Source organism: Pelobates fuscus, chromosome 10 (genome assembly GCF_036172605.1).
Source record: "Pelobates fuscus isolate aPelFus1 chromosome 10, aPelFus1.pri, whole genome shotgun sequence".
NCBI classification, from domain to species: domain Eukaryota; kingdom Metazoa; phylum Chordata; class Amphibia; order Anura; family Pelobatidae; genus Pelobates; species Pelobates fuscus.
In genome coordinates, this window is record NC_086326.1 from 19,714,456 (window position 1) to 19,726,942 (window position 12,487).

The 12,487-nt window shown below is 40.4% G+C and overlaps 1 protein-coding gene across 2 annotated transcripts in view; it reads left to right on the forward strand.

Moving 5' to 3' along the window:
* Nucleotides 1–12,487, forward strand: part of CRTAC1 (cartilage acidic protein 1) — a 478,485-nt gene that overhangs the window by 119,983 nt on the left and 346,015 nt on the right. For both annotated transcript variants that reach the window (XM_063435174.1, XM_063435175.1), the window contains exon 3: nucleotides 782–978. In XM_063435174.1, the coding sequence (XP_063291244.1) occupies nucleotides 782–978 (197 nt within the window). The remainder of the gene's footprint in view (nucleotides 1–781; nucleotides 979–12,487) is intronic.

The following is a 12,487-nucleotide window of genomic DNA, read 5'->3' on the forward strand; positions in this document are numbered from 1 at the left end:
GGCTGAATGCGCGCGCAGCTCTTGCCGCGCGTGCGCATTCAGCCGACGGGGAGGAGAAGAGGCGGATCGGAGGAGGAGAGCAGGAGGAGATCTCTCCGCCCAGCGCTGGAAAAAGGTAAGATTTAACCCCTTTCCCCTTTCCAGAGCCGGGCGGGAGGGGGTCCCTGAGGGTGGGGGCACCCTCAGGGCACTCTAGTGCCAGGAAAACGAATATGTTTTCCTGGCACTAGAGTGGTCCTTTAACCCCTTAAGGACCAAACTTCTGGAATAAAAGGGAATCATGACATGTCACACATGTCATGTGTCCTTAAGGGGTTAAGTGTAAGCAGTCTCACCGCCGCTTTTTGTGACTCACACAGCCTGTATGAAAAAAAGCTGTTTCGTTTTAAATCAGGTGTTAACTTACGTTAGAAAGTTTTGTATCCTGCCCTGTAAATTGAACTTGTATCACACAGAAGGCTCCTGCAGGGTCCAGCAGGTTATTCATAGAGCAGGTGATAAGAAATTCTGAATTAAATAGACGGTACAATAAAGGAATATATCTCTCTTTACAGAAATTGTAGGGAGACTGTGCAAGTTACATGCAGTGAGGTGTGACAAGCTTATTTAAATCCGAAATGGCAGATAATAAAGCAATGCGACTACAGAGACATGATCTATACACCAAAACTGCTTCATTAAGCTATAATTGTGCTGAGGACCCTTTAATGCATTCAAGTAAAAGAAAAAAAACATCCAGCACTTCTCTTTACCTTTTTATTTCTTCTGATCTATCATACAGGTACAATGGACCAAATCTGGTATTAAAATACAACAAAGAAAAGGGTCATCTAGTAAACATTGCCGTAGATGAACGAAGCTCACCATATTACCAACTCCGAGATCGTCAGGGCAATGCCATTGGGGTGACGGCCTGTGACATTGATGGGGATGGAAGAGAAGAAATATATTTCTTGAACACGAACAATGCCTTTTCAGGTAAAAATATGTGTACTGCGTACGAAATAAAAGGTGACAACCTGTGAACAGAATTTTTGAGGTTATAATGTTAGAAATACCTGGCTTGATGAATCTTTGGTGGGAATGATACAGTGTCTCATTCTCTAAATGGGTAGCCTGTGTCTAGCACCAGTTTACTACTCGTATAATCCATCTGCACAACATTCCATTTTATCTGGGAGCTCCAGAAATGTGCGCCATAGATCATGAGTGAAAACTAAAGTCTAAGTTGAGCCATACCTCTTAAGTTTTCCTATTTAGTAGGACCCATATCCATATCTCCCTCTTTTCTATCCTGTCTTTTGTTTTTTAAGCTCCATATTGTTGGTGTGTCTGAGTGTATAACAGAGTTCCACAGCAATAATCCTCCCAGTCATGTGTCTGTGTATAACAGAGCTCCCCAGCAATAATACTCCCAGTAATATGAGTGTATAACAGAGCTCCCCAGCAATAATACTCCCAGTAATGTGTCTGAGTGTATAACAGAGCTCCCCAGCAATAATCCTCCCAGTAATGTGTCTGAGTGTATAACAGAGCTCCACAGCAATAATACTCCCAGTAATGTGCCTGAGTGTATAACAGAGCTCCACAGCAATAATACTCCCAGTAATGTATCTGAGTGTATAACAGAGCTCCACAGCAATAATCCTCCCAGTAATGTGTCTGAGTGTATAACAGAGCTCCACTGCAATAATACCCACAGTAATGTGTCTGAGTGTATAACAGAGCTCCACAGCAATAATGCTCCCAGTAATGTGTCTGAGTGTATAACAGAGCTCCGCAGCAATAATACTCCCAGTAATGTGTCTGAGTGTATAACAGAGCTCCACTGTAATAATACTCCCAGTAATGTGCCTGAGTGTATAACAGAGATCCACAGCAATAATACTCCCAGTAATGTGTCTGAATGTATAACAGAGCTCCACAGCAATAATACTCCCAGTAATGTGTCTGCGTGTATAACAGAGCGCCACAGCAATAATACTCCCAGTAATGTGTCTTTAAATAAATGTGTTTAGAAATCAGTGTGTAAATAAGATACATTGTTCTTGTTCTGAATCACCTTTTAATTGCATATATTTTGATAAATCACTTAAAATGTCTCCGAAGATACCCACCCACATACCTACATTTAAAGTGTCCCTCTCTGCCTATTTTATATGTTGTGGGGGTGGTTGAGCTGGCCATTTGTAATTAACCTTGCAAATATCTATGGTGAGAATTCACTTGTATAGGTGATTTATTTATTAGACCCAGAACTGAAATTAAAACGGAATATTCAATTTTAGTCAAAAAGTGCTGATTTGGAAATGGTCTCCAAATCGACTCGTTAGTGTGGATGTTTTTGCCATTTATTTATATAATTTACCAAACTTTTATTGTTTTTTTATGCTTGGTTCCACTTGCCATACCAGCTTAAAAAAAAAAATAAAAAAAAAAGATTTAAATAATGAAGGTTATATGGAGAAAGTCATAAGACATATAAAATATACTGTCAATGCCATTCCTGTAAATGCAAAAACATGAAACTCAAAGTGAAACAATTACAAACAAATTTATAATTATAATTTTGTTGTTTGGATAGCAGACATTTACAGTTGTAGATCTTTGGGTGTTTATATATTTTTTTTACCTTTCATTTTATTAAAATTTCAAATTTCGATCTGCAAATATGTTCATCTAAATGATGTGTAAGGGCCTGTTAAACCAGGCTCTATATCAGACTCCTAATGTATTTATGGGTTAACATAGAAACATAGCATGTGATGGCAGATAAGAACCATTCGGCACATCTAGTCTGCCCAATTTTCTAAATACTCTCATTAGTCTCTGGCCTTATCTCATCGTTAGGATAGCCTTATGCCTATCCCACGCATGCTTAAACTCCCTCACTGTGTTAACCTCTACCACTTCAGCTGGAAGGCTATTCCATGCATCCACTACCTTCTCAGTAAAGTAATACTTCCTGATATTATTTTTAAACCTTTGTCCCTCTAATCTAAGACTATGTCCTCTTGTTGTGGTAGTTTTTCTTCTTTTAAATATAGTCTCCTCCTTTACTGTGTTGATTCCCTTTATGTATTTAAATGTTTCTATCATATCCCCCCCGGGTGCTATTTATGTTTGTCCATGTTAATGATACAGGTTAAGATTTATACAGTGTTACCAAATCTGTAACCGTCAACCTTGTAGCAAGCGTTTTGAGAAAATTAAGATTTAATACTTAATATGCAAAATTGTTGTACTAAGAATAGGTTTATGTCCCAGATACCTTGAAAAAATATCTATACATCCAGCAAAGTTATTATAATTTGTGTTTTTTTTTTTTTTTTGTTCTTTTCATTTTTTTGTTCTTGCAACCATGTAAAATTTAGGGAGAGTTAAGAAAACTGCAATAATTCTCAATACTATTTTTCATTACAAATGCCCAACAATTAAAACTTGGCATGGGATATCCTGGATGTTTTCAATGTTTGGCACTCCAAATCTTGTGGAGTACGTTTCCCATAATGTTGGCAAAGCATCAAGAGAGAGATAGTCAATGACAATGGAGTGCTGAAATTTGTCTGGTCCTAGTATATGCTATTTTAATTCGTTAATAGTTGTGTTTTGGTTTACACTATTGTATGTGATAGAGTATTTTTACTGTGTAAAGTAAAATCAATGTTGATATATTTTCCTATTTAGATTTTTTTTGTAAGGTGTCCGTTTGTATTTCTATATGACAATTTGTTTAGTAGAAAAATCTAGTGTTATTGTATTATATAAATGGAAAATATATCAATATACAATATCTCACAAAAGTGAGTACACCCCTCACATTTTTGTAAATATTTTATTATATCTTTTCATGTGACAACACTGAAGAAATGATGAGTAGTAAGTGTATAGCCTGTATAACAGAGTAAATTTTATGTCCCCTCAAAATAACACAACACACAGCCATTAATGTCTAAACTGTTGGCAACAAAAGTGAGCACACCCCTAAGTGGAAATGTCCAAATTGGGCCCAATTAGCCATTTTCCCTCCCCGGTGTCATGTGACTTATTAGTGTTACAAGGTCTCAGGTGTGAATGGGGAGCAGGTGTGTTAAATTTGGTGTTATCACTCTCACACTTTTTCACACTGGTCACTGGAAGTTCAACATGGCACTTCATGCCAAAGAACTCTCTGAGGATCTGAAAAAAAAAGAATTGTTGCTCTACATATAGATGGCCTAGTCTATATGAAGATTGCCAAGACCCTGAAACTGAGCTGCAGCACGGTGGGCAAGACCATACAGCGGTTTCACAGGACAGGTTCCACTCAGAACATGCCCTGCCATGGTAGGCCAAAGAAGTTTCCTAGTTTGTTGCAATATTGGAAGTGCTTGAAATAGTTTTTTTTTTTTGTTTTTTTTTGCCTTCTTTTGGATCAACAGCAAAAAAACTAATGTGAGGAAAGGCTGAGCTTGATGGACAGATGTCTCTTTTTATAACTATGCAACTATGTGAAACAAGTGCCTCCAGACTTTATTGTGCTTAAAAGAATTCTTTAAATAAATATGAAGTATACATTCATTCATAGGAGTGCATCATGCTATAGGTGTTTATAGGTGTAATTAGCTGGAAGGTTAATATGTTTCTGGGCTCAACTGTTTTTTATTTACAAGGTTACTCACTAAAGTGAGAATTCAAAGTGAATAAAAAATGTAAATTCAAAATAGCTGATTCATTGAAACATTCTCAAAGGGACACCCGACTGCCCAAATAAACAAAACAACAACAAAAAAATAATTTTTTTGTAAATACACCCTGTGTGAAAACGTGCATGCATTTAATTAAGTATATTTTCTTTGGGGTTATATTTTCAAAATCATATGCAAAACCTGCAGTTCTCTTGTCTACAGCCTTTGCAAGCCCTTCCCTTCTAATCCGTCCCAGACTTTCTGTGCCTGTCCAATCAGACTTCTCAATGCAACTTAATGAGGAGTATTTGCAAGGTGTGTGCTCTGAGTAATTGCTGCCTTGCTGCCTCTTGAGTTTAGCTCCACTGAGCTAAACAACCAGGAAGTAACACAACCAGTTGTCTGACAGTCACGGGGTTGTAACCAGGTTAATTTATTGAAGTGTCCATTTGTATTGAAATCTGCACTTTTTGTAAAATGGGGGGGGGAGGGAGGAGGAGGGAAGGACACTCTTCACACACAAGAGTATCTATCATTTAGGAAATAGATTGGTGTATTTATTTAATTAGACTTGTTTGAGACCTTTAAAGAGACGCTCCACTCAATGCAGCAAAATGCAACTACATAACTGATACAGTATCATTAACATCAATATACAGAGTTTCTTTATGCATGAATTTAAATTAAACATGAAGCATTTTCAGGTGGTTTAGCTGTCCGCTCCACATCATTTGGTAACGTGTCACCCTGTGTCCATTTAAAAATGTGTAGTCTGGGCTCATAAAGAGATGCACATCGTCATCAATACTGTTATGCATGGATTCAGATGTTGCTCATTTAGTATAAATGGGTCAATGGAAGCAACAAAACAGCTTGTAATCATGTTGTGATGTAGAGAATACCTTGTTCTTGCATCTCTGCACAGAAAGCTTATAACTGCGGTAATTTGTAAAATTTGTAAATGTCGTCCGGTAACATCTGCATAAATTATCACACTAACGTTTGTAATAATTTGTGTGATCATTTCTGTTTCCCTTACAATTCTCACCAAGTTTTCATTGCAATAACAAATGGCAAACAACATGATCCAAGCCTCACTTTAAAAAAAAAAGGTGGACAGGTATCAGGGCACCAAAATTTGTACTAGCATCATGATACGTTCTGACTGCTGCCACTGTGTCTTGGGGGATCTTCATGTATGTCATACAGAATTCCACCAACTTCGATCCTGAATGATGTGCAAGAACAAGGCAGTGCTTTCCTTATATATATAAAAAGAAGCAGACAATGGGAACAGAGCAGGTCAGAATATTCAAGGATATAATCTTTCAATGTAGGGTAATAACTTCTTGATCCAAGGATAAATCTGACTGCCATTCTGGGGTCAAGAAGGATTTTTTTCCTAGCTTGTTGCAAAATTGGAAGTGCTTCAAACTGTTTTTTTTTTTTTGCCTTCTTTTGGATCAACAGCAAAAAACATATGTGAGGAAGGCTGAACTTGATGGACGCAAGTCTCTTTTCAGCTATGTAACTATGTAACTATGTCTTGGTTCTTCATGGTGCTGGGTCTCTGGTCTCAAGTACTTCAGATGTTGGCAACCTTCAGTACTCCAGATATTTTGGACTACATCTTCCATGAGATTTCTTACAGGCAATCCACAATATCTGGAGTGGTGAAGGTTGCCTACACCTGGTCTAAAATATTATATTACTCGGTCCACTCACCACCCCTATCATCACATACATCGCACCATAGGCAAAGTTACTCAAATAATGTGTGTCTTTCATTATAAACTTTGTCTTAAGAGGTTGTTACAACCAAAAACAAAAAACCTGCATTTAATTGTAGTAAGCCTGTTTTGGTATGCCCTCCCCACCCTAAAAATAAAGAATAAGTTTACCTGCATTCCCACGACAAGTGTCCCTGAATCCAAAACCTTCTCTGTTATGTCAGTCCCCTCACTGGATGGGGATGGACCGCCTAGATGACCGCTTGAGAGGAAGCCTTTGCGGCATAAAGGGGGAGTGATGTACCGCCATTCTCTCCAACTCTTATTCTTTGCTGGCTAATTAAGCTGTACTTACACTTCTGACAGCAATGTGCTTATCTCTTTATGTGCAGTGTTTTTCAGTGAAATGCTTTACATACAGACTCTAAGCACCATGATTGTTACTCAAAGTACCATGGCCACATCAGTACTCTAAATTACTGAAGTGGCCATGGTACTTGGAGTAACAATTTAACAATAGACGTTGCAAGTGCATGTTTCACTGTTTATGTACTTGCATTAATGTGTATACCAAGAAACGTGTCCAATGTGCATAGATAAAAAATAAGTGCTAAGTTTCAATATGTGTTATGTTGAATTCTTGCTTTGTGTTAGTTAAACATTTTTACTTAATAGACTTGATTTGGCTCAGTCTAAATCAAGATTCAGTTTAATTTTGAAACTCAGAATTTCAAATTGAACATTCACCGAAATTCTTCACAACCAGAAAATTCAGAAAAACCTTAACATATGCAGAAGAACTGGAATATTTTGCCATGCACACGTCTAGTAGTCACTGCTACTTAACGCTAACTTTAAATCACTAGATTGATCTGAAATTTTTGACCAAAAAAAATGTGATCACAGAACTGAAATGTTTTGAAAACCAGAATTGTATCAAAGAACCAAAAATGTCATTGTGCACAAATCTTTTAGTTTATACACAAAATATCCTGAATTCAGAATGTCTAACATCAGTTTTAATTATCACATTCTACATGATCAGCATTTAAATATTTATTTGCTACTGTGCCCAGCTATGCCAACTATTTGTCTTGGAGCTAAGGCTGAACTTTCAGTGATACAGGCTTATTATAACCATCCCTATCATTTTATTTTCCAGTGGGTATGTTTGATTCAGAGTTCTTCCATCTGGTTTTATGTAGTTTTTAGATTATTGGGTACGATATTCAATTGCATGGTTTGCTGGAGAAAAGTGTCAGCTAGCTTCCATATAATTTCAGGTTTAAGTTGATACTGGTTATCCATTTTCCGATAGTGTGTGCTCTCCAAGGTGCCTATCTACGTACATAAATAAGATCCTGGAGAGAAATGTCATTTCTGGGAATACGTTTATTCAGGTGCACAGAGGTTGCATACAGGTAATTCTGCAATAGGACATACTTACATAAGACTCTTGGAGAAGGCTGCCGGCCAGATTCCATGCAGCTTTGTGACCTTCTCTCATTGAAAGAGCTCTTAAGTCTTGGGCTAATTTTTCAGTTGAGTGATTCAATTGATTCATTGACATCCCCGATGCAGTTGTGAATCTGAATCACATCTGCTTTGTCAGCAATTTGTATTTCCCATTTATGCACAGAGCTCAGGTGCAGTTTCCAATTTCATTCCAAGAAATGCCACTTAAGGATTTTAAATCAGAATTCGTACTAAATATGTTTGACACAACCACAAATCATTATTTTGTAATTTTTTTATTGATTATTTTTTTTTTTTACATATTTTTAACTTTTTGATACCAGAGCTTAGATAAAATTGAATACTAGCTGATATTATCTAGAATAGAAAAATAATAATAATTTATGAAAATAAATATTGCTTCTGGAATAACTCTCTCTCCATATCCTACAATATCCATGGGCAGAACGCTGTTTATGCAGATCTTTTTTAGCTATTTTGACGTGGTATTGTATAATCATTGAATGCAAGTACTTGCACTAATATCTGGAGAGCCAACAAAAGGACATTGTTATCAAAACTTTATAAAGTTGAACATCTAAATATATTTGTTGCTAAAAAAAGTTCCTTTATGACAGGTAAGCAATTGTATGTGGCTTTACATCCTGCGCCTTGGAAGGAAGAGTTTTTTTTGTTTGTTTTTTATCTCTGCATTAGTTGGAATTTTAACAGGCTCAATGTATACTACAGAACTGTTCTAATTAAATTGCATGTGTTTTTTTGTGTGCGTATTTATTTTAAAAGTAGCTGATGCACTTCAAAGGAACTTTTTTTTTTTGCATAATATTATTTGTATACTGTGTTTATTATTCATTTTTGTTTTCATTCAAATATGTTCCTGCTTCGAGATGTACTTTGTAAATGTAGGACCTATTTAAAATTAAAATAACTGGTAGTGCTGATGTTGAATTTCTGAATTTAGTGTACTTATAGTACTTAGAACCCTTCTTCCATCCTGCAAAAATACCACTATGAAGTTTGACCTACAAATGTTGCTGTTGTGTGAGTGGAGGGAACTGTATTGACCCCTTGCAAAAGAAAGGGTATTTCTCTGCTAGTGATGTCGCGAACATAAAATTTTCGGTTCGCGAATGGCGAACGCGAACTTCCTCAAACGTTCGCGAACTGGCGAACCGCCATTGACTTCAATGGGCAGGCGAATTTTAAAACCCACAGGGACTCTTTCTGGCCACAATAGTGATGGAAAGTTGTTTCAAGGGGACTAACACCTGGACTGTGGCATGCCGGAGGGGGATCCATGGCAAAACTCCCATGGAAAATTACGGAGTTGATGCAGAGTCTGGTTTTAATCCATAAAGGGCATAAATCACCTAACATTCCTAAATCACAATAAATATGGATTGACACCTGACATATGACATATTGACACCTTGACATATGGATTGACACCTGTCCTCAGAGACCCTGATACACACTGACACAGAGCAGAATAGGGACTGTTCCCCCTACATAGGGTCACTTGGCAGATATGGATTGACACCTGTCCTCAAAACCCCTGATACACACTGACACAGAGCAGAATAGGGACTGTTCCCCCTACATAGGGTCACTTGGCAGATATGGATTGACACCTGTCCTCAGGGACCCTGATGCACACTGACAAAGAGCAGAATAGGGACTGTTCCCCCTACATAGGGTCACTTGGCAGATATGTATTGATACCTGTCCTCAGGGACCTTGATACACACTGACACAGAGCAGAATAGGGACTGTTCCCCCTACATAGGGTCACTTGGCAGATATGGATTGACACCTGTCCTCAGGGACCCTGATACACACTGACAAAGAGCAGAATAGGGACTGTTCCTCCTACATAGGGTCACTTGGCAGATATGGATTAACACCTGTCCTCAGAGACCCTGATACACACTGACACATTGAATAGGGACTGTTCCCCCTTCATTGGGTCACTTGGCAGATATGGATTGACACCTGTCCTCAGGGACCCTGATACACACAGACACAGAGCAGAATAGGGACTGTTCCTCCTACATAGGGTCACCATTTTTAGCCCAAGGCAGCTCATCTCATCAGGCCTTTTTTAGTCGAATGTATTGCCCACTGTCAGTCCCTTCGGGATCCATCCCTCATTCATCTTAATAAAGGTGAGGTAATCTAGACTTTTTTGACCTAGGCGGCTTCTTTTCTCAGTGACCATACCTCCTGCTGCACTGAAGGTCCTTTCCGACAGGACACTTGAAGCGGGGCAGGCCAGAAGTTATGTACCAAATTGGGATAGCTCAGGTCACAGGTCAAGCCTGCACACCCAGTAGTCAAGGGGTTCATCGCTCCTCAGAGTGTCGATATCTGCAGTTAAGTCGAGGTAGTCTGCTACCTGTCGGTCGAGTCGTTCTCTGAGGGTTCCCGAAGGGCTGTGGCGATGCGTAGGACTTAAAAAGCTCTGCATGTCCTCCATCAAGAACACGTCTTTAAAGCGTCCTGTCCTTGCCGGCGTGGTCGTGGGAGGAGGAGGATTACGTTCACTTCTTCCCCTGTTAGATTCCCGTTGTGCTGTGACATCATCCTTATACGCTGTGTAAAGCATACTTTTTAATTTATTTTGAAAATGCTGCATCCTTTCTTACTTGTTGTAATTTTGGTGACATTTCAGCCACTTTCTGCTTATACTGGGGGTCTAGTAGCGTGGACACCCATTACAGGTCGTTCTCCTTCAGCCTTTCTATACAAGGGTCCCTCAACAGGCACGACAGCATGAAAGACCCCATTTGCACAAGGTTGGATGCCGAGCTACTCATTTCCCGTTCCTCCTCCTCAGTGATCTCAATGAAGGTATGTTCTTCCTCCCAGCCACGTACAACACCACGGGTACCAGATAGGTGACAACGAGCACCCTGGGATGCCTGTTGTGGTTGGTCTTCCTCTTCCTCCTCAAAACCACATTCCTCCTCTGACTCCTCTTCCTCACAATCCTCTTCCAGCGTTGCCGCAGGTCCAGCAAGCAATGCTGATAAGGCGGTTTCTGGTGGTGATGGTGACCACAACTCTTCCTCTTCACGCTCATCTATGGCCTGATCCAGCACTCTTCGCAGGGCACGCTCCAGGAAGAAAACAAATGGTATGATGTCGCTGATGGTGCCTTCGGTGCGACTGACTAGGTTTGTCACCACCTCAAAAGGACACATGAGCCTACAGGCATTGCGCATGAGCGTCCAGTAACGTGGCAAAAAAAATCACAGCTCGCCAGAGGCTGTCCTAGCAGCCCGGTCATACAAATATTCATTAATGGCTTTTTCTTGTTGGAGCAGGCGGTCGAACATTAGGAGTGTTGAATTCCAACGTGTCGGGCTGTCGCAAATCAAGCGCCTTACTGGCATGTTTCGCCGCTGGATATCTGCAAAGTGCGCCATGGCTGTGTAGGAACGCCTGAAATGGCCACACACCTTCCTGGCCTGCTTCAGGACATCCTTTAAGCCTGTGTACTTATGCACAAAGCGTTGTACGATCAGATTACACAAATGTGCCATGCACGGCACATGTGTCAACTTGCCCAACTTCAATGCCGCCAACAAATTTGTTCCGTTGTCACAAACCACTTTGCCGATATCCAGTTGCTGTGGAGTCAGCCACTTTTCCACCTGTGCGTTCAGGGCGGACAGGAGTGCTTGTCCGGTGTGACTCTCTGCTTTCAAGCAAGTCAAACCCAAGACGGTGTGACACTGCCGTATCCGGGATGTGGAATAGTACCTGGGGAGCTGGGGGGGTGGCGTTGATGCCGATGCATGCTGTCTGACTGTGCCACTAGCTCTTTGCGACGACCTCCCCCTGCTTCCAACTCGTATCCTCCTCCTACTCCTCTCTGTCTCCCCATCTGAACTTTCGCCCTGTTCTTCTTCTTGCCGAGCGGGCACCCACGTGACATCCATGGACGCATCGTCATCATCAACCGCTTCACTTGTATCTGACAACTCAGCAAAGGAAGCAGCAGTGGGTACAACATCATCATTATCACACCGTACGTCCATGTGTGTAATGCTGCCTGTCTGAGACATATCCCTGTTATTTACATCCTCTGGCAATAATGGTTGCGCATCACTCATTTCTTCAAACGGATGTGTAAATAACTCCTCTGACATACCAAGTGAAGCGGCTGTGGTGCTAGTGTTGGTGGTGGCGGAAGGCGGGTGAGTGGTATCTTGAGTGGTGCCCGAAGCTAAGCTGGAGGAGGATTGTGCGTCAAGGTTCCGAGCGGAAGTTGTAGAAGATTGGGTGTCCTGTGTTAGCCAGTCAACTATGTCCTCAGAACTTTTCAAGTTCAGGGTACGTGGCCTCTGAAAACTGGGCATTATTCTAGGACAAAAGGGAATCGCAGCACCATGACCACGATGGCCCCTGTGGGGTGACCTGCCTCTGCCTGTCATTTTTTGGGGGATTAGTGGTACTATGCGTGCACGCTACTGTGAGACCAGATATGAGTGGCACTGTGCAGTCGCAGAGGTTGGCAGAGTACACGCTGTAGGCCTGACACACCCGCTTGAAGACAACTAACTGCTATTCAATCTATAACCGTGAAAAAAGTTTTTGGGTTTTAAATGC